Below are 18,383 nucleotides of genomic sequence, written 5' to 3'. Positions count from 1 at the left end.
TTCATACAAACATCTACTGGATATCAGGTGCCAGCTTTGGTTATTTAACCAGTAGTCTTGAAGTTCCCCTTTCATTTGGCCTGAATTAATGTAATTTTGTTGTTACTAAATTACATACCAATCATTATTATACTGTTTATATAAATCAGACAATAAGAGGATCTTAGGACCTTAAAATAAACTGAAGAACCACATGATTAAAATAAGCAAGAGATACAAACCTGGCAATGACAAGAAAGCACACTGATCTAAAATACTGTTCTTACAATGATCTTGGCTGTTCAAAGAACAGTTTAAACAGGTTCTAGTTAGTAGCTAAACTGCAATTTAGCTTAAATTTCCAGAGTCTGATTCCAAGTTATTCTTTATTCTGGTTTTTAAGTAATGTGTCTGAAGTTACTCCTGCTATGTGTTCTCATTCTTGGGTAATCCTTCCAAAGGATATGAGTCACTTCTCCATTATTTGTAAAGAATATGGAAAAAGTAAAATATTATTATTTTGTGGGCATTTGGAACTGGATTAAAAAAAAAAAAAAGGTGGGATGTTGATCATTGTGAGTCATTTCTTGGGAAGAAGGGAAGAACAAACACTGGCTGCTGACTTACTGCTATGAAAGCCAAGCACTTAGTGCTGACTCAAGAGGTAGCTATTGATGGCTGGAGAACACAATGGAGATCCTGCAGCAGGATTAAAAAGCAAAATCTTTCCTCTTTAAGCAATAAGGAGTTAGAAGGAGCTGCCTGTGTTGACTTCTTGGAGGCTCCTTTTTGTTTAAGCAACCTTCTGGTTTAAACATGTTGGCCAATTAGAATTACATCCTGCTGCAATGGAGTCTCCTTCAGGTTTCCAAAAATCCTGGCAAACCTGCAGGGAACGAAGTGCAAGACTGATCTCCACAGCACGGGGGAGCTACACCAGTAACTCCCAGTGCAATCCTCTGCTGTTCCTGAGTATTGACCTGTCCTGGCTGGGACAAATATTGGTACACACAAAACTGAAGTGACATAAATGCCTTGTAACCCATTTGCATTCTGATCAACTAATTGAAAAAAACCCTGTTTTGATACCAAACCTGATTTTTCAAAGTGACTTCGTGTCACTGTGGCCCTTGCATACTTTATTTGTGTACTGGGAACTACTCAATTACTTATGTGTGTAACTACACAGAATACCTGCAAAGAGCACACAATACAAACCCCAATGTATTTTATAATTATGACTTAACTACACTTATGGTTTGTGTGCTTTTTTCAAGCTCCAGTGGACACACTGTGATGAAGCCTAATAATTGGTTTTTTCTGCAGGTGTTTTTTGTTTGTTTGCTGTGTTTTGTTTTTTAATGAGGGAAGCTTCTTTCCAAATGCAAGGATGCAGTCCCATGGCAGCCTGAGCCGACTGAAGTCATGCCTGACACCCTCCTCTGCATCTTCTCATCCTCTCTGTACAGAAGAGATGGTTTTGTGCCAGCACAGGCACCTGAGAACTCAACAGTGGGCCAGGTCAGTGCTCATGGAAAATTAATTCTAAACACAGATTCCAGCAGTGGCAAGTGATGAATTGGGAATGAGCAGTACAGTTGGATTGTCAGGAACACAGCAGTCTGTATTTATATTTGAAGAATGCTGTGAAACTGAGTAGGAGTAGAGGATCTCATGGAGAAACAATTATAAAAATTTGCTCTGTCATTCCAACTTCCAATAAGTATTTTTAAATTATAGTCTTATTAATGCAAATAAAAATAGTACCTGCTTTGTGATCTTTATCTGAGTGTATTCATTGTTATTTTGAAGTAAACCTGAAGCCGAGTTAACACCTTGGATGCCACAGGTTTCAAATAATCACTAACAAGCAAAATGCTCCATGAAAATACATTTACCAAAATGATTGTGGATGTTTACATAAATCACGTGTAAAGCATAAATATTCCACAGTCCACCAGTCCACTGTGGGATGTGTAGCCAGGACTGCCAATGGATCTGTGTGCCTAATCCTTGGTTGCTGTCAGTGAGGCCGCGGGTCAGTTCAGGCTCCTGCAGAGGGCTCCTTTGCAGCTCCGGATCTGGTGATCGATCTCCAGCTCCAGCCCGGGCACAGCTGATCTCCAGCCAATGAAGCCCTGCGTAGTTTTAGGCACTGGAGGAGATGGGAGCACCTAAAATAAAAGGACCATGTAAAACTGAATGATGGAAGGGTTTGTGAGGGTAACTGCTGTCATGAGACATCATCTTTTGTGCTGTGGTGTGGATGGAAATGAGAAGGTATAAAAAATAGTGGTTCCAAATGTAATTTGCTGAGTTAATATCTTGAAAACATTGACATTAATGGAAGGAAACAAGAATTTTGAAAGACAGCCCAGGTGCATGCAAGTTTGATTTATAACACATGATAGTTTATAATTTAATTAGAATAATTTACGTGCCATTCTACAGCAAGACACAGGGAAAGAGAGAACTACAAGGGCCAAATTCCAACAAAGCAACTAACTTTCATTTACCACCTTCTAAAACCAAAAAGCAAATTATTGTTTAGTAGTGTATGTTAGCATTCTTTTTTTTTTTAAAGTTTGGTACAATCCTAAGGGCCCTAGTGGTTTTATATTCTTAGGAGAAGAATTTTGTCTTTGTCTTTAGCTTTTTCCCATACAGAATAATCATCATCATTATCATCATCATCTTTAAAACTAATTAACTTCTCTAAACAGGAGAAATGGTGTTTTCTAGTTGCTGTTATATATTTGGTAGCAATGTAGGCACGGAATAATAACTTTATGTCCAAATGCTAAAGATGTTTCTGACCAAGCTGGCTTTTGCATCAAGAACTACTTACTCATTCCACCTTCTTTCTACTTGAAAAGATGGGTAAGCAGCAAGTTAATCTGCAACTAATCTAGCTAAGGAGGAAACCAAACAAAAGCCAGCAGTGTCTGTTCAGTGACTGCTGTGCTTACTTTGGCTGAATCATCTCTGTTGGGCACGTTCTATCATTTTAGCATCTGGGGACTCAGTAGAGCAATACACAGCAAGAGAACAATGTTTCAGTTCTCTTGCCAGAGTTGCTTCACTTTGTTCTTTGGCCAAGATTAGAAAACGTTTATGATATTTAGGTGGAGCAGTTCCTCAAAAAAGATAATTTTTTATGGCCAAAAGTGCCACCCACCGAGCAGGATAATGAAGGGAATCATGTCCCACTTTCGATCTGGGGGAAGGGACTATGGAAAAGCTTTTACTAATCTGACCTAGAGAGGAGAAGAGGGATGACTATAACCACGAAGGTAAATGTGCAGAAAGACACATAGTTCTGGAAAAGGAGGTGAGAAACTTCACTCTGAACATGTAAAGAGTGACCCAAACACAGCTAACCCTGATCTTCCTCCAAATGCCGAGGTGAATGAAGCTCTGATCCCTGTTTCAGTGTGCCCCAGGCTCTGCCCGGTGCTTGAGCAGCTCAGCTGGGTGACTGTGAACACCCCAACCCCTCACTGCTGAAACGGGACTGAAACTGTAATTCACTAAAATTCGTGTTTGAGAGTCTACAAACTGAACAATAAGTAGCACTGATGGCAGAAATGATGCCATTTCATTGCTTTGCCACACTCAGCACTAGCACTTAATTTTTGTTTCAGTTTAATCTCAGTAAAAGCTTTTACAACTTCCTTGCTTTATCTTCCCACCCTTGGAATCCTTTGAAAGAAAGCTGGTTCAGCAAGTAAGAATTTCCAGTCTCCTTTGTTTCCTTAATCTTCTCTAAGTGGACTAACCTTTTTTGTTAGCACCTCCTTACCCTTCTATGAATATATTCCTCTCCCAATGTCACTGCTTTAGCTGCCTGTATAGTTACCCTATTCATTGGTGATTCTCACACAGTATATTTAGAAATTAAACCTTCACATTCTACTGTCCTTTCCAGCTGTTTGATAACGTTGACACCGAACATATAAATCATATAATATAAAATCAAATAACTATTACTTTGCTCGTTAGAACTGGCTTCCTATTAATTTGTGCCACTAAAGAGGACAGTGGCATTGTCTATGCCAACAAGAAGACTCTCTTAAATACAGGTAGAAAAATTACAACCGTATCCAAAGGGCAATTCCTTGTCTTAAACAAATGCTTTTAAAGCATTGCTCGGGTTGCAAATGCAGTTTACTCTGACCTTTAGTTAAAGACCCACCTCTACAAGACAACTGGGTATCAGAGCTTGTGTGATTTCTTACAAGAGATATTGTTGTATTACAATTTAAAATGTAATTTTCTAACCTTAATGTATTTTTCCACAGGTGTCACAGGGCGAATCCGCATGTGTTCTGGAAGCTCTATCTTGGGCTTTGCATCTTTTTTTTCATCTCCTATCAACTAAAACCAAAACATAATTAAAATTTGGACTCTATGTAATTTGAAATTTACTGTTCTTTGTGTTATCCACACCATTCCCCTCGTTGCAGCTGAACTTCCTGTTCTTTCCATCTCAAGCTCTTATTTCAGTGCTTTGGAAATTACTGGATTTTTTTTTGTTTCAGAAGGTGATGTAATTCTGAATTTCAGGTGGAAGGCTAAATATTGCTGCTACATCATGGGTCCAAAAAGAGCTAGAAATACATCTTATATATGTATATATGTCTTATATGACTACAAAGCAAAGATTAATAGATGCTAAATACACATATTCACCAGTAGCAACTGTGCAAAGCTGGTCTGTGTCACAGACCACAGTCACCCAGGATGGATAATGAAACCATGAGGACCAGGTTTCAAAGGTGCTAATTTGGATGCCTACAGGGATTTTCTAAAACTCCTAGAGCAGATTACTTCTACACTTATAACCATGCAGGGGCTGCATCAATCCTGTCCTTTAGTAATGAAGTACTGTGATTCCAAATGGAACATTATGTGCTACTATATTCTAATAACATCGCTGAGAAGAGACATCGCTCCAAATATTTTCGTTTGTTGTAAATTCCCCCACTGACAATTTAATTAGCTGGAACCTTTTCCCCTAGATTTTTAAACTACCATATGGATAGACAAAGGGGAAATATTTTCCTGTCAGTGTGCATCTAGTACTTGTTAACACTACTAGGAGTCATGTTTCTCAAGAGAAATATATCAGAATATGCACAGCATATAAATTACCACTTGCTGTTATTTTATTCAGAGGAAAACTGAGTATTTGAACCCAGTACAGTTGTTACCTCGGATCCCAGCTTAGCAAAGCACACTCAGTACATTTCTAGTCTTCAGAGCTCTCCTAATTCTGTGTCCAGATAAATCTGTGTGCAGTTATTCCCGTGTTGCTTACATGCCATTCAATTTTACCTCCTCAAGAGGTGTTTTCAAGAACCCCCATTTGTCAGACCATCTTTTTGCAGCATCTCCTTCCTTTTCGACGCATTTTTTCCTGAAACCAACCAAGAAATATTAAAGATTACTTTGAAAACTCTCATTGAAAACCAAAAACCCAATGCACGAAGCCAACTACTAATGCTACAAAGCACAGCGGTTTAGCAGGAATCTTTAGATATTTATCTTGAAAATAACTTTTACCTCATTACCTTAACTTATAACACCAAGTTTATGTGCGAGTTACCATCGCCTGACTCAGAGGTAACAGGAAAACATTTTCCATAGGTTTGAAACAGCGCCTGTGAACGCAGTGTGTGAGGAAGTGGAGGAGGATGAAAAATAAGCTGCAATGTTCTTTCATTTACTGTGGACTGATTGGATGCCCCACACGCGGCGGGGGATGGAAGCTCTTAAAACCTCGATTTTTTTACCAAGGCGCGCTTGTGAAAGCGGGCACAGTCTTTAAACACACGTGAAGCGAACTCATGAACAACCCCATCAGCCCGCGCCTCAGCGGAGCCGCGGGGAGGGCAAGGCGGCGGCGGGAGGAGGGGGTGGAGGGGAGCAGCGGCGGCTGCCAGGGCCGGGCTGGGGCCGTTACCAGTAGTTGTCCCGCGCTATGAAGTTCCCGGGCTCCATGGCCCCGGCGGGGCCCCGCTCGGGCCGCTCGGGGGCTGAGGGGCAGCGGCGGCGGCGGGGGCGGTGCCCGTGTGGGCGGTCACAACATGGCGGGAGGGGCGGGCGCTGCCGGGGGCGGCCACAAAATGGCGGGGAGCGCGCGAGCGCTCCGTGAGGGTGGAGTGCCTCTGGCGTTGCTCCTTTGTCCTTCGGCCGCTCCCCTGTGACAACACGGCCGTATCTCAGGGGAAAAAGTATCAGTTCCCCACGCCGTGTTTTGTTGAGGCACCTCAGGGAAGCGCGCTTGGTGTTTTCGGTAATTTTTTTTTTTTTGCGCGTCTTTTTTGGGGAGGAGGCGTCTTTTTTTTGTGCGCCTTTTTTTTTTTTTTTTGATGCGCCTTTTTTTTTTTTTTTTTTTTTTTTTTTAAACGTTAGTAGGAAAACACGTTTGGGTTAAGCTGGTGAAAAGCTGGTACCTCGGTTGAGGAGCCAGCCGTGTGTCAAAGGAAGATGTGTTGTCTGAGCCCTTAGTTTAGGGATTAGCCGGGCTCCCCTCCGCAGAGGAGAACTGAACACTGAGCTGAGAGTCTCTTTTAAACCTGGACAAAGGGAGTTGTCCAACAGCCAAAAGCTTGAAGTTTTTGAATCCTTTGAAGTGGACATGAGGAATAGTTGAAGGACGCTGGTTTTTATTTTGTTAAGCAGCTTGTCAACATGCCCAATGCTCAGAGCGTATTGTGCTATGATGGGTGTTTGCTCCTGCTCCCCAGTTTTTTATTCCTGGTTCCTCTTGATACACACCAACACTATCTTTTGGTAATTGCAGTGGGACACAACATCAATCCTGTGACATACAGTGTCTTTTTGATCTCTTTTTCCGGTAAATGTTCTTTGTGAGCTACATGCCTCCAATAGAAGTTCTGAGAAAGACCTCAACACACTTTATGGGTTCTATGTGACAATCCAAAAAAATATTTACAGCTTGTAAAGAGTCCACTGTGTTCCAATACATTAATATTTTTGGCTCTCCATCAATTTTTTGGTAATCTTAATTTCTTGCAGTTCTTTATAAACCATTTCAACAATGAGTGCAGCCAACTGGCTCTTTGCCCTTGTGGATTTAAATAGTTCCCTGACCTCTTTCTTTCTGTCTGGAGATTGACTTGTGCAAACACATTGTAAATAGTTAATGGGGCTCTCTAACACCATGGGCAGTTATTATCCTTATTACAAAATAAATTCAGAAAGGTTTGGACTTAAGATGAGTGGTTTATAGGCAGTGTGTTTGAATGCTTAATTACTAGCCTTTTTTTTCATAGAGTGAAGGATCTAAAGGCCTTAAATACTTAGGTATGAGAAGACTATATACATTTATTAGTCATTACTCTATTTGAGTAAGAGGAGAATAAAAACTCCTTCAGTAGTCCTAAAATAGCAATTAATACTGCTCTTCTGGGTCTCTAAAATCATTAAAGTATCAACAAATGGAGTATTTCACTTACATGCCATTTCATGATTCTCTAATTGATAATTAGACTAGCAATTAAATCATCTGAGTCTCGTATCACACCCATAAATGCTTACTCATTGTCCTACTTAATTAACTCCTGCTGCTTAGTCACATTTATCTCAGGAGCCCTCTTATTGCACTGATGCTTTCTGTGAAAAAAGTAATTTGTTAATGAAACAATCACATTTGTAGCTTACTGTGTCAGGGCTTAAACTGCAGTAGCATTTGTCAAGAAAGATGAAACTTCCTGCTCAAACACTGTGAAAATAGAACTTTAGAATGTTCAAGCTTTTCTCTTTTCTGTACTTAATTATTTCTCAGATGAGAGATTGTAGTAAATGAGTAGTTTTAGATCCTAAGTTCTTATGAGCAGAGGGCAATATTAGAACTGCACTTGCACTATGAGAAAAAAAGTGAAATAGGATTTTAATGAGCTAATAACGATACTGAATGACAGGAATACGGGTCCCTTGAGATTCCAAAATCATTTGCTGGAAGTCTGGATCTTGTAGCTACAAACAGCAGCATTTGTCATCACCTGACAAATGTTGAAGAAGATACTCCATCACTTAATGTATCATGTTTAAATAGAATAAAGTCTCAATACTTGGTGCTTCAGATTGATGACCCCTTCCAACTCAGAATATTCTGTGATTCATGAATCCTAGATCTTCTAAGATGGGTAAATTCTAATCTGGATGTTGCCATAAATGCTGAAATTCTAATGTTTCCAGTTAGGAATAGCCAATTATTCAGCTGCTCTTCTTTCAGATCTTACGACTGTTCTTCCAGAATTTACAACCTGTCTATAACTTGAGAGCAGTGGCAAACAATGTGCATTAACCCAAATGCAGTTTTCTGTTCAGCTGTACAAATGCTTCCAGCAGCACATAATGAGGCAGTGCACGAGGCTCCCGATTTTTCCAAAGCTTCAGGATGTTGTGTTGACACAAATACAGGTGGTACTGCTCTGTGAAATAGGTCAGGGGACCAAACTGACTTAAACAGACTGTGCAGAAAGAGAAAGTCAGCTCAGTGTTTTAATGTCTTTCACAGAACAGCTCCACGAGCAGTTGTGCTTCTGCAATCAAGGCAGCAGACAGAACGGAGACAGGAAAAGGTGATGCCTGAGCTGAAGTGAACAACTCAGGGTAGGTGGAGATCTTAAACCTCTCCTGCTGCAAAAGACTGTGATGCAACTGTGGCTTTGTTGATGTTCGGAGTCTTCAAGATCTGAGTTAATTTTTGGTTTCTGGAAATCTCACGTCTGCCCTGATAGGAAAATGTTAAGGTCTTTTATATTGCTTGTTTATGGAGAAAAGAGTCCAGATGAGCACGCAAAAGCTTTCTATGGGATACTCTGAAATGATTTGTAGGAAACAAACCTGTTGTCTTTTGAGTTCTTTGTAAATGTTTGTAAGAGTTGTTTGTTTGTGATTATCTCCCACTGAACATGCTGAGATTTACTTCTAGAGCAGCCTTAGCCAGGTAAGGACTGTCTCAGCTTTGGGTAGACCCAGGTGTGAAGTGCATGAAAGTGCTTGGGAGATTCTTCATCCAACTTTCTCCTCAGCCCATGTTGTAACACTGTTACTTACCATGAATTGTAGTAACTGCCATTGGGAAATGGGGAAGCAACACTGCAAATGAGAAAGTCTGACTGTAAAAGCTGTGATGTAAAAGCTTGCAGGTTGATAAGAATTTGTCACTAAATGAGGCTTTGAATTGTGTACTTGTTATCTGAACGGTTGTGAAACAAACTAGCGACTGTACAGGTCTGGCAGAACAGAAACACATTTTCTTATGGAGAGATGGGTGTTATGGACAGTAATTCTTTCTTCGTGGGAGCAGCTCTAGCACAGGGGGCTGTGCAGCTTCTCTTGGGCTGGTTCCTGCTGGGAGAGATGTTTGAATGCTGGTTTCTGTGTGGGAAGTTCAGACAGGGCGGTGTCCCACGTGTGTGTGCCATGAATAGCACACACGTGCTCGCGATTTGGGGAATTATCCCAGAGCTGTGTCTCTAACAAGTGTGTGACCGGTAATTCCCAAACCTTCCTGCGGTGCTCCAGCTTTCGCTGGATGTCTGGCAGCTCTGCAGAGGCCACGGGCGGTGCTCTGACGAGGCTGCTGGCTGGGAAAGCAGAACAAATGCTGATGGGCGATAACAGCAGGGAGGGCGGGGGGATGTTGATGTCCCCGAGGAAAGCCGCAGAGCACCGGTCCCTGTTCCCTGTTCGTGTTCCTGAAGGCCTGCACTTCACACTCTGAGCATTGCCATCCTCACAGGCTTTCCTTCAGCTGCACTGAGCTTGTGTCTTCCCCTCCATGTCCGCAATGCCGGCACCTCTGAGAATGAAGCTGTTTGCTGAGGGGTTTATACTTCCATTTGTGTATCTCTGCTGAGGCTCTTGCATTGAAAATGTTTACCAAAAATATTAATTAGTACTGGGAGTTCTATGCTTGCTGGTCTGTGATTTGCAATATTGGGTGTGGAATCTGATAGAGGAGGTTGTGAGCATAACTTCAGTGGCTTTTGCTTTTAAATAGTATTTCAGACGTAGGCAGCCTGAGCCTGCCTTGTTATGGTTACTGTGATTTAAGCAACAAAACCCCATTGACACTATAAGCTCAGGCTTCATTCAAAAAACCTGCTAAAGTCTATCACATCAAGAATTTGTTAATATGTTAATTGGAGTTCCTGAATTTCCATTTATGGAAGGAACCCAATGGCTTGGTTAGAATCATATGTTGTGGCAAAATTTAGAACTGTCATCTTATTGTGGCTGTACTTATCCAGTGGCTTTTGAAACAGTGAGGCTATGTCTGTTTTCTCAACAGTAATGTGTTCCTTTTTTTCCTCCATAAAATGGCACTTGCAGCTACAGCTTTATGCACATTTCCCTGGACTTTGTTTGGGTTTGAGCTTTACACTAAACCTGATGGATACACTTACATTTCTGTTGTACCTGGTGGAATAAATATACATGCCCTCCCAGCGAAATGATTTCTTTTACTGCCATGGAGACCTTTGTCACCTTCAAACTGGAGCAGATGTTTGTATTACAATCCTTTAGTAACTGGTGTTGTCTCTGAGCACAACTCCCCAGCCCTGGTTGCAGAGAGCTGGCAGAATGCTGCCCTACTGCAGTTTCCAAGAATATGGCCCCACTTGTGGGCTGCTCAGGGTAAAAATATCTTGTAAATGCCAGTGTGCAACACTTAACAGAATTCTCCTGCTGCTCTGTGCTGAAGTACCTAGGCACAATATGAATTAAAGATGAAGGAAAAGGACACAATTTTAAATTTTTGTTGCGTTGTATACACTGAAATAAAACTCTTCATGGTCTGTGAAAGTATTTTTTGTTTCAATATAGTGCATATTTCAAATCAGAAAGCGTCTCCTTTTTTCCTTTTGCCTGAAAGGCAGGGGGTCTAGGACATTTTAATAGCTTTCATATCCTACTCTGCAAATATGTTATTGCAGCACAATAGTTTCTTTGCATGAGAATTGCTTAAATGATTCAAAAAGGATTGAAAAATATATTTCAAGTTTTAATTTTATGCACAGAACATTAATGAGCAGTGCCCCTTAGAGACTTGCTGTCAGTTTAACATATTCACAATAATCTCAACACAGATGTTATTCCATCTAAATCCTTTTAGAGGGAAGAAACCAGTAATTTTTCCTTGAAGAATGTCAGAAAATATGTTATTGTTGAAATTACATTTTGATCCCAGAATGCTATGTGAAAAATCATTGCTAGGAAGAATAAGTGGCACATTGTTTCTGAGGTAAAATGCATGTGAAAGTTTTTTGAACCTCCTGTAAATTTTAAACCAAGTCAATGTTCTGTTAGTCTCACGCAATTTTGCTTCCCTTGAGGGTGATTGCAGGTGATGATGGAATATCAGCATCTAATTGTATTCCAATTTGAGAGTATTTGCTATAAGTTCAGATTTCTCTATTTGTAGCTGTAAGGTGATGAAATGATTGTCTCTTTTAGATACATTTCCCTGTGCATTCTCTGAGTGCATAAATCAGAATACTTGCTAGAAAGAAAGTCCATATTTGCAGTAACAGTTTTTGTTGAAAAATGCTTTAAGCTCTCTCCCTGTTGTGTGTTCTGTGATATGCCTGTATTTGCTTTATTTGGTGCTCTCACATTGTGCTCTGCCTGTCTGAGCACAGCTCAGGCAGTGAAATGATGCTGAAACAATAAAAGGGGTAAGGTTGTAAATATTATGTTGAGAAATACTGGAGGAACTCTTTCTGTTCCACTTAATCTCCACCAAAGTTGATCTTCAGGGGAGAAGCTGTGATGGGTTACTGGGGCAGAGCCTGGCCATGGGTAAGGGGTGTGTAAGTAGTGTGAAGGAGCACATTTAGGAAAGTGTTGGATGACTCAAAGCAGTGGTTCTGCAGTTTTCCCAGGTTCTAAGAACTCTTCTGCGAGCCCATAAATAAAAGAATAACAGTTATAGTTGTTGACAGCAGGGTACACAGTGCCCCATCAGTTCTGTGCAAAGAGAGCTGCGTGGGGTAGGTCCCGTCAGGTTTTTCTGAAGCTCTTTGGTGGAGAGGAAGGTGAAAGATGGGGGTGCGTGACCAAAAAGTAGAATTGCCAGTTCCAGTCAAAGAAGTGTTTCGGCCTCTTCTGGGGAAAGAAGTGCAGCTCCTACAGCCACTGTGGGTACTATTGGCAGAACTGAAGGTTGCAGTTATGGAATACAGAAAGTGAGATCTAGGTTTCAGGGCTGAAGAAACTCTGTTTTGTGAGCCCTGATGCACAGGATGGCAGGGGGCATGACTTGGGGAAACTTCAGGATAGTGCAGTGGAATATCCTTTATGGCAACAGATTTATTTTGTAGAAGCAGGTGTCTTGATGCCAAATAGCTTTTCATTTCTCCACTTTGCTCTTAAGGGTGCTACAGAGAGAACCACTGTTAATATGATGATATAAAATAGTTGCAAAACTGCAAGCAAACACAGAAAAGACAAAACTTCCAAACACAATTGCTGGGTTTAAATAGGATATATGTTACTTGAAGTAACAAGCCTGGAGAATGAAATTCCGTTCCTGTGTAGAATACCAAGAGAAAGAAATGCATTCAGCAGCAATCTGTTGCAATAGTAGCTGTAGGAGGTCTTGGGATTTAAATTATTCAGATTGTCATACTTATGGCTGGGTTCATCCTATTTTATACTTAGGTGCATTCCAAATGCTCAGTATTTAGATGTGTACACTACAGGTAACGTTGCCATAGTGCAGAATGACTGTACAGTGACTGTAGGAGAAAAAAGACCAAATAAATCTATTTTCCCACTGTCAGTAGTTTTGATATTGAGAAAATATAGGATGCTGGTATTAAATTTAGGTTACAGTTTTGTTGCCTTTGTTTATCCTGAAAGCAGAAAGTATTTTTTTCATTATAGATTTGTGAAAAGGTTTATTGTTATCAATTACTTTATTCAAGGTTTGGCAGCTTCTTTGATTTACTGCTCCTTGTTTAAACTGCACCTTTAAAATTATCCTGAGGAGGTTCATTCTTGTAAGGAAAATCAGTGTTTAAATAGGTGCTGTAACATGATATATGCAATAAGAAGGCAACTGATTAAGCATCTTAATGTAGCTATAGACTTTGGTTTAATAGTTCTTTGACTAACCCAGATTATGACATATAATTTGACACATACACAGCCCAATTCAATGAAAACCTCTTTCAGTAGCATGTTAAATAGTGCCCACTCATGCAGACTTTCACATTAAAGTAATTATGGGGGAGGGGGAAATTGTAAGAACAGAAAGAAAGTTTACTCTTCCTCTTTATAGTGAAAACAAATGTGTTTTTCTCCAGAATCTGCCAAGCCTGTGTTTTAATGATTTAACAGATGGAGTTGGCACATGTGAACCTGGAAGATGCATCTGTCTGATTTTTCCAGTCTGAGGATTTTTTAACTGCATTAATGGCACAGACAATGGTAAAATATCACCTCCCCAGGCTGCTTTGCTCTCCTAACACATAATGTCTCTTAAGGGAAAAAAAAGTGCTAGGAGACTGGGGTGAGCAAAAGGCCATGAGAGAAATGAGGATTTGAAAAGTTTAATATTTTCTGTCTTCACTGCATTAGGCTTTTAAGGCTTTCACTTTGGATTTCATGTGTGTATGGTGTGGAAACAGAAATTCTACCCAGACAATGTTATCTGTGATCTCGGGGTTCTGTTAATTAATTAATGGCTCTAAATAAACAGCATTTAAATAAGGAGACCAATAGCCACTAGTGTTTTGCCTTTTATAATTGAAATGACTGTTGCATTTCCAATTTGATAATTTTACTTTTTTTTTTTTTAATTAGTTCTTGCAAAGGTCCTGCTCATGTATAACCTTAGATTTAGCAATCTCATTTAGCCACTTGTACTGTTCATTAAAGCAGGCAATGCAGATGCTTAACTGTTTTAGCTGTTTGGAATGAGGGCCTTAATTTGAATTCCTTTTAGAGTGGAATCCTTAGCACTCACCTGGATTTTCTGCTGAAACCAATGAACTGCCTTCCTGGGTAGAAATCTCTTGGTTAAATGCAGTGGTTATTTGCACTGTCCTCTGGGATGACCCACTGTGGTCCCTCCCAACCTGACCCATCCTGTGAGTCTCTGAAATGACTCAGAGTGCCCAGGGATGGACTCAACTCTGCAGGTGTCTCTGTGAGAAAGTCCCTCTCCTGAGAGGACAGTTTCCCTATTTTCCAAGGGCCAGGTCAGTCCTCACATGAGCTGCCCAGCTGGGTGCAGTGACACTCCAGACAAGCCTGTGGAAAGGCCCCTCGTTCTCCTTGTCCACAAAAATGTTGGGATAAAATGCAATTAATCTGCACTGGGCTGGGAACTATCCAGTGCAGGCTTTAACAGCACTGTGCTGTTGGCTTTGCTTCAGCTTTACTTTACTGCTGCTGGGAAAGAAGATTTCAAGAGGAATATATTCCATTGTTAATGAAATTAGCACAGATATTGTCTGACATATTGAAAAAGTTTAAAATGACAGTGAAAAGGGCAGGAAAACTATTGTAAATGCTCTAGAGCTGCTTTTGCTGGAGGAAAGGGTGTAGTCATAGAGCTGGACATCAGGAGTGGCTTCACTTCTCTGTGTCTCTATCTCTGATTCCACACATAACACACTAGGATTTACTGATTGGTCTAAGGAGAGATGGTACCTCTGTCTATGAACTTTGCCTTGCCAGTGTTATTACATTGTGTTTTCACTTCAGGAAAATCAGTTCAGAGTTGATGCAGATGCTCCATCTGCGCTTCCTGGCAGATAAATGTGGAAGGAGATAGAACCTCATGGATCTACAGGTGTCTGGTCTGCTTTCTTCCTCCATCTCTGTAGTACTCCAGTCTTGATGTCATAGACCTATGAAATTAGAGACACATTAAGTAAACTTACTCATTGAGACAACTTCTCCATTTCCTGGTATTTTGTAGAGCTTACATTGCCTTAATTTATGTGCCTAAAAATTAAGTATGTAGATGAAGTGAGCTATCAGTAAATTCCACTTGCCCTGGGCTATCAACCATCACAGGATTCAGCACCCTTTGGAGGTGCCTGTTTCATTTGACAGCAGCTTAGGCTGCCAGCTTCAAATAAATTCATAGCTTCTGGTTGTAGTTAGGTGGGTGTAACACTACTTTTACTATCTCTCATGTAAAGTAAGTACATAAATAGGAGGGTTTCAGAATGCCTTCACACAGTTAAAAAAAAAAAGACTCGAGCCAGTGCAGAATCAAACAAACTTATTTGAATAGTCTGATCCCTGATTCATGTAGATTAAAAGAGAATAAATCTCTTCATTTTTAGAGAATAGGAGAGGAACACTAAAAAACTGCCTTCAGAAGCACTCAAGTCCCAGAAAGAAGGTCCCAGTTTTCTGTAAGTCTGGGAAACTGAAAATACCATTGCGTTGACCATAGCAAATATCACTAGAACTGTTTGTTTCCTTAATGCCCTTTCGTATTTTAACAAATGGCTGTGATCATTTTCTTCCTCATTTTAAGGTTTGATTAATCAGTTCGTTGTGTTCTTTCTTCAGAAGGAAACGTGTTACTGATATCCCTTGGAATGAGTGACATATGGGTTCCACTGAAACCATAGAACGTCCTTTCATTTAGCAAAACAAAAAGCTGCCTGGCACTCTGTCCCTCTGTGCTACTATTCCAGCCAAATTTAATTTGCAAGAGTGATGTGGCTTCTTTGTCATTGGCTGTGGAGACAGAACTTCATGTGGATGAGATCCTTCCTGCTTGGGAGGTGTGGTCTGTAGGGCAGAGGCAATAATCACAAAGGTGACATTTCTCTTGCACTTCTCTCTTAGGCCAAAGATTTTAATGTGGCAGCTCAGATCAGCCAACAAATACAAAGGAATGGAAATACCTGAAAATGTGAAAATACCCTACACTGACAGAGTTCTTTCCTTCCTTTCTATGTTTTCCTTTCAAATTTTCTGGTGGTTTTTTATTTCTTTTAAAAATTCTGCTTTTTTTTTTTTATTATCATCTTCCAAAACACAGTAAGGTAAAATCCATGCTAATGGAAGTTGCCTCGAAATGCAGCAATGGAAATTACATACCCTCCAGGATTCACTCTGGATAATTCCAGAGTTTTTCTACATGCTTTGCTATGTGTGAGAAGACAATCCACTAAGATCATCTTTTTCAAACCCATTGAACACATCGACAAGGAACATGATACTCATTGGTTTTTATCATGCTGAGTGTTTATTCTTTGTCACAGCACTATTACTTATGGACAAATATTTTAGGGATCCTTTGAATGTCGTGTACATTTTACCCTCCAACAGATTCCAAGTTGCAACTGTGTTGCCAGTTGAGAAATTTTTATTAGCTTTGAATTCCTTATTTATTTTTTTTTTCTGAGCAGTGATAGGTAGGGTATTTTATTCATTTACGCTGACAGTAGAAAGAGGAAGGTAGTGCTCACTCAAAGTCTATTCCATACCCAGCAGGCTGGATCCCCTCACACTCTGTTTGCAGGAATGTCTGCAGTGCTGGTTGGTGACCAGGAGCTAAAAAGCAGGTGAACAGAACTGTCTTTGTGAACAGGCTTATTGCCAAGACTTATTGAAAGTCTAGTTGTACCAGAAACTCAGAATTTGAAGCAGAATGAGAGGACAGATACACGTGAGAATTTTTTGATGAACGAGTTTCCAAACGAAAACATCACAGAACTTTGAATTTTCTAGTGATCAATTCCCTTGTCTGGGGAAGTCAGTGAGACTTTCTGTGGATAAATCCATAACCATCCACTGCATCTGACCCAGTAGGTGAAGTGCAGCTTTTAGGAACCTTCCGAGGGACGGCGGTTCTGGATTGGGCTGTGCCCAGATGTCCCTGCTGGCTGTTCAGAGACTGTTTGTACTCAAGCACGGATTTAGATTTTTTTTTTTTTTTTTAGTAATCTGTTTATTAATTCTTTCATTGGAATAGAACAATTTGTGTGGAAAAAGAAAAGGTTATATAACCATCAGCTTCCACAGTCTTACAATCCATTCCATTAGGATGATGACAGCAAAACCAAGTTCAAAGTGATTAAATTTATGCCTCATATATGGACCACACTGACAGGATTTTTTAATAGCTTATATCAACCTTAAAGTAATCTGTGAGACAAGAACTAAAGAGTAAAAAGTAATAAAAATTCAGGTATTCAGGACAGGAACTCTGTCTCATGTGTTTTATAAAATCTAAGGCACAAGGAACCAGGTTTCAGAGGGGACAGTTGGGTGTTACTGTATAGGCTGATAATCAGTAACAAGTAAACCAGGCACTCAGTGTCCCAGCCCTCAGTGTTAGTAGTTCCTTGTTTTAGTCCCAGGTAAGCACAGCGCTCACTCTGCTTTTAGTCATAAACTGTCACTGCTGTAAGAGAAGTGAACAACTCTTTCATGATGACAATTTGGTTGCCATCTCTGTGGTGCTAAACACTCTGAGAAGACAAATACTCTCTGCAGCACCAAGTGTGACTGAGTGCCTTTAAGGAGTACAAAGTGCTAAATGACCTTTCATCACTTTAATCACTTGACTGGGTAGAAAATTTTTTAATGAAGGTCATGACTGGAAAAATATCATAGATGAGAGTGTAAGTGGCATCTTCCTGACTCTTATGTGCTTCTCCTGATGCTGATCAAAAAATGTTCTCTGAAACCAGTCTCTTTTTCCTTGGAAGATAATACTTATAGTAACAGAATTTTAATGTACTGTGTGGTATCAGATGGTGAAGACTGGTGATTCTTTAAAGCAGTGGTTGGTGTAAAAAAAAAATAACTCAGAATTTAAAAACTTTCTCTGTGCCAGTTGTTTTTGTAGTTTGGTTGAATGCCTTTAATCCTGTTCCCACTGTATAAAATAAATCATTGGTATAATTACTAGTGCTCCTGAAGGCTGGTTGTGGCCTTTAGAAACTGGGCCAGAGAACATAGTCAGTTTGACTGTGCACTGCTTTTTGAAAGTGTGGTGTCTTTGTTGGATTTTCTTGCACGGTCAGGAACTGCAGTTACATCCCCACCTTCCACAATGGTTGCTTCTCCCTGGAATGACATTGTGAAGCCTCCTGGGTGACTTTTCTGTGGGCACGAATGAAATGATTCTCTCCTCCTCAATGAAAACAGAAAAACTGTGAGTAGGGAAAAAAGGCAAGTTCCTCAGTGAAGAGATTAAGTTTTCATAAGAGGCTGGGAGGAAGCCATATAATAAATTTTAGGCTGATGACCTTTCAAAGAGAGGCTTGGAAGGAGAGTAGAGATTAGAGGTTTGGCTTCACATCCAAGTAGAGTTGCTTGGTGTAATCGTACAGGGAATAAGTGATTGCTTACAAGGGTATTGGGGACCGAAGAAAGAATAT

General features: G+C 40.3%; 1 protein-coding gene and 1 long non-coding RNA gene across 3 annotated transcripts in view; one reads left to right on the top strand and one right to left on the bottom strand.

Moving 5' to 3' along the window:
* Window positions 1-1,855: 1,855 nt before the first annotated feature.
* Window positions 1,856-6,201, bottom strand: CUNH20orf85 (chromosome unknown C20orf85 homolog; the record flags this gene model as incomplete). Its single annotated transcript, XM_027710579.2, has 4 exons — window positions 1,856-2,153; window positions 4,261-4,356; window positions 5,317-5,398; window positions 5,945-6,201. Coding segments are annotated over 4 exons (570 nt in total), but the record flags the coding sequence as incomplete, so codon positions are not given.
* Window positions 6,202-6,254: 53 nt separating this feature from the next.
* The window catches only part of LOC120322652, a 115,850-nt gene continuing 103,721 nt past the window's right edge, over window positions 6,255-18,383 (top strand). For both annotated transcript variants that reach the window (XR_005562475.1, XR_005562476.1), the window contains exons 1-2: window positions 6,255-6,277; window positions 8,528-8,622. This is a non-coding gene — a long non-coding RNA (uncharacterized LOC120322652). The remainder of the gene's footprint in view (window positions 6,278-8,527; window positions 8,623-18,383) is intronic.

Source organism: Pipra filicauda, unplaced genomic scaffold, assembly GCF_003945595.2.
Source record: "Pipra filicauda isolate LSUMZ 115617 unplaced genomic scaffold, ASM394559v2 scaffold13_size5146498_pilon, whole genome shotgun sequence".
Classification (NCBI taxonomy): Eukaryota; Metazoa; Chordata; class Aves; order Passeriformes; family Pipridae; genus Pipra; species Pipra filicauda.
The sequence above is the reverse complement of the archived record's forward strand: the minus strand, read 5'-3'. Positions and strand labels throughout refer to the sequence as shown.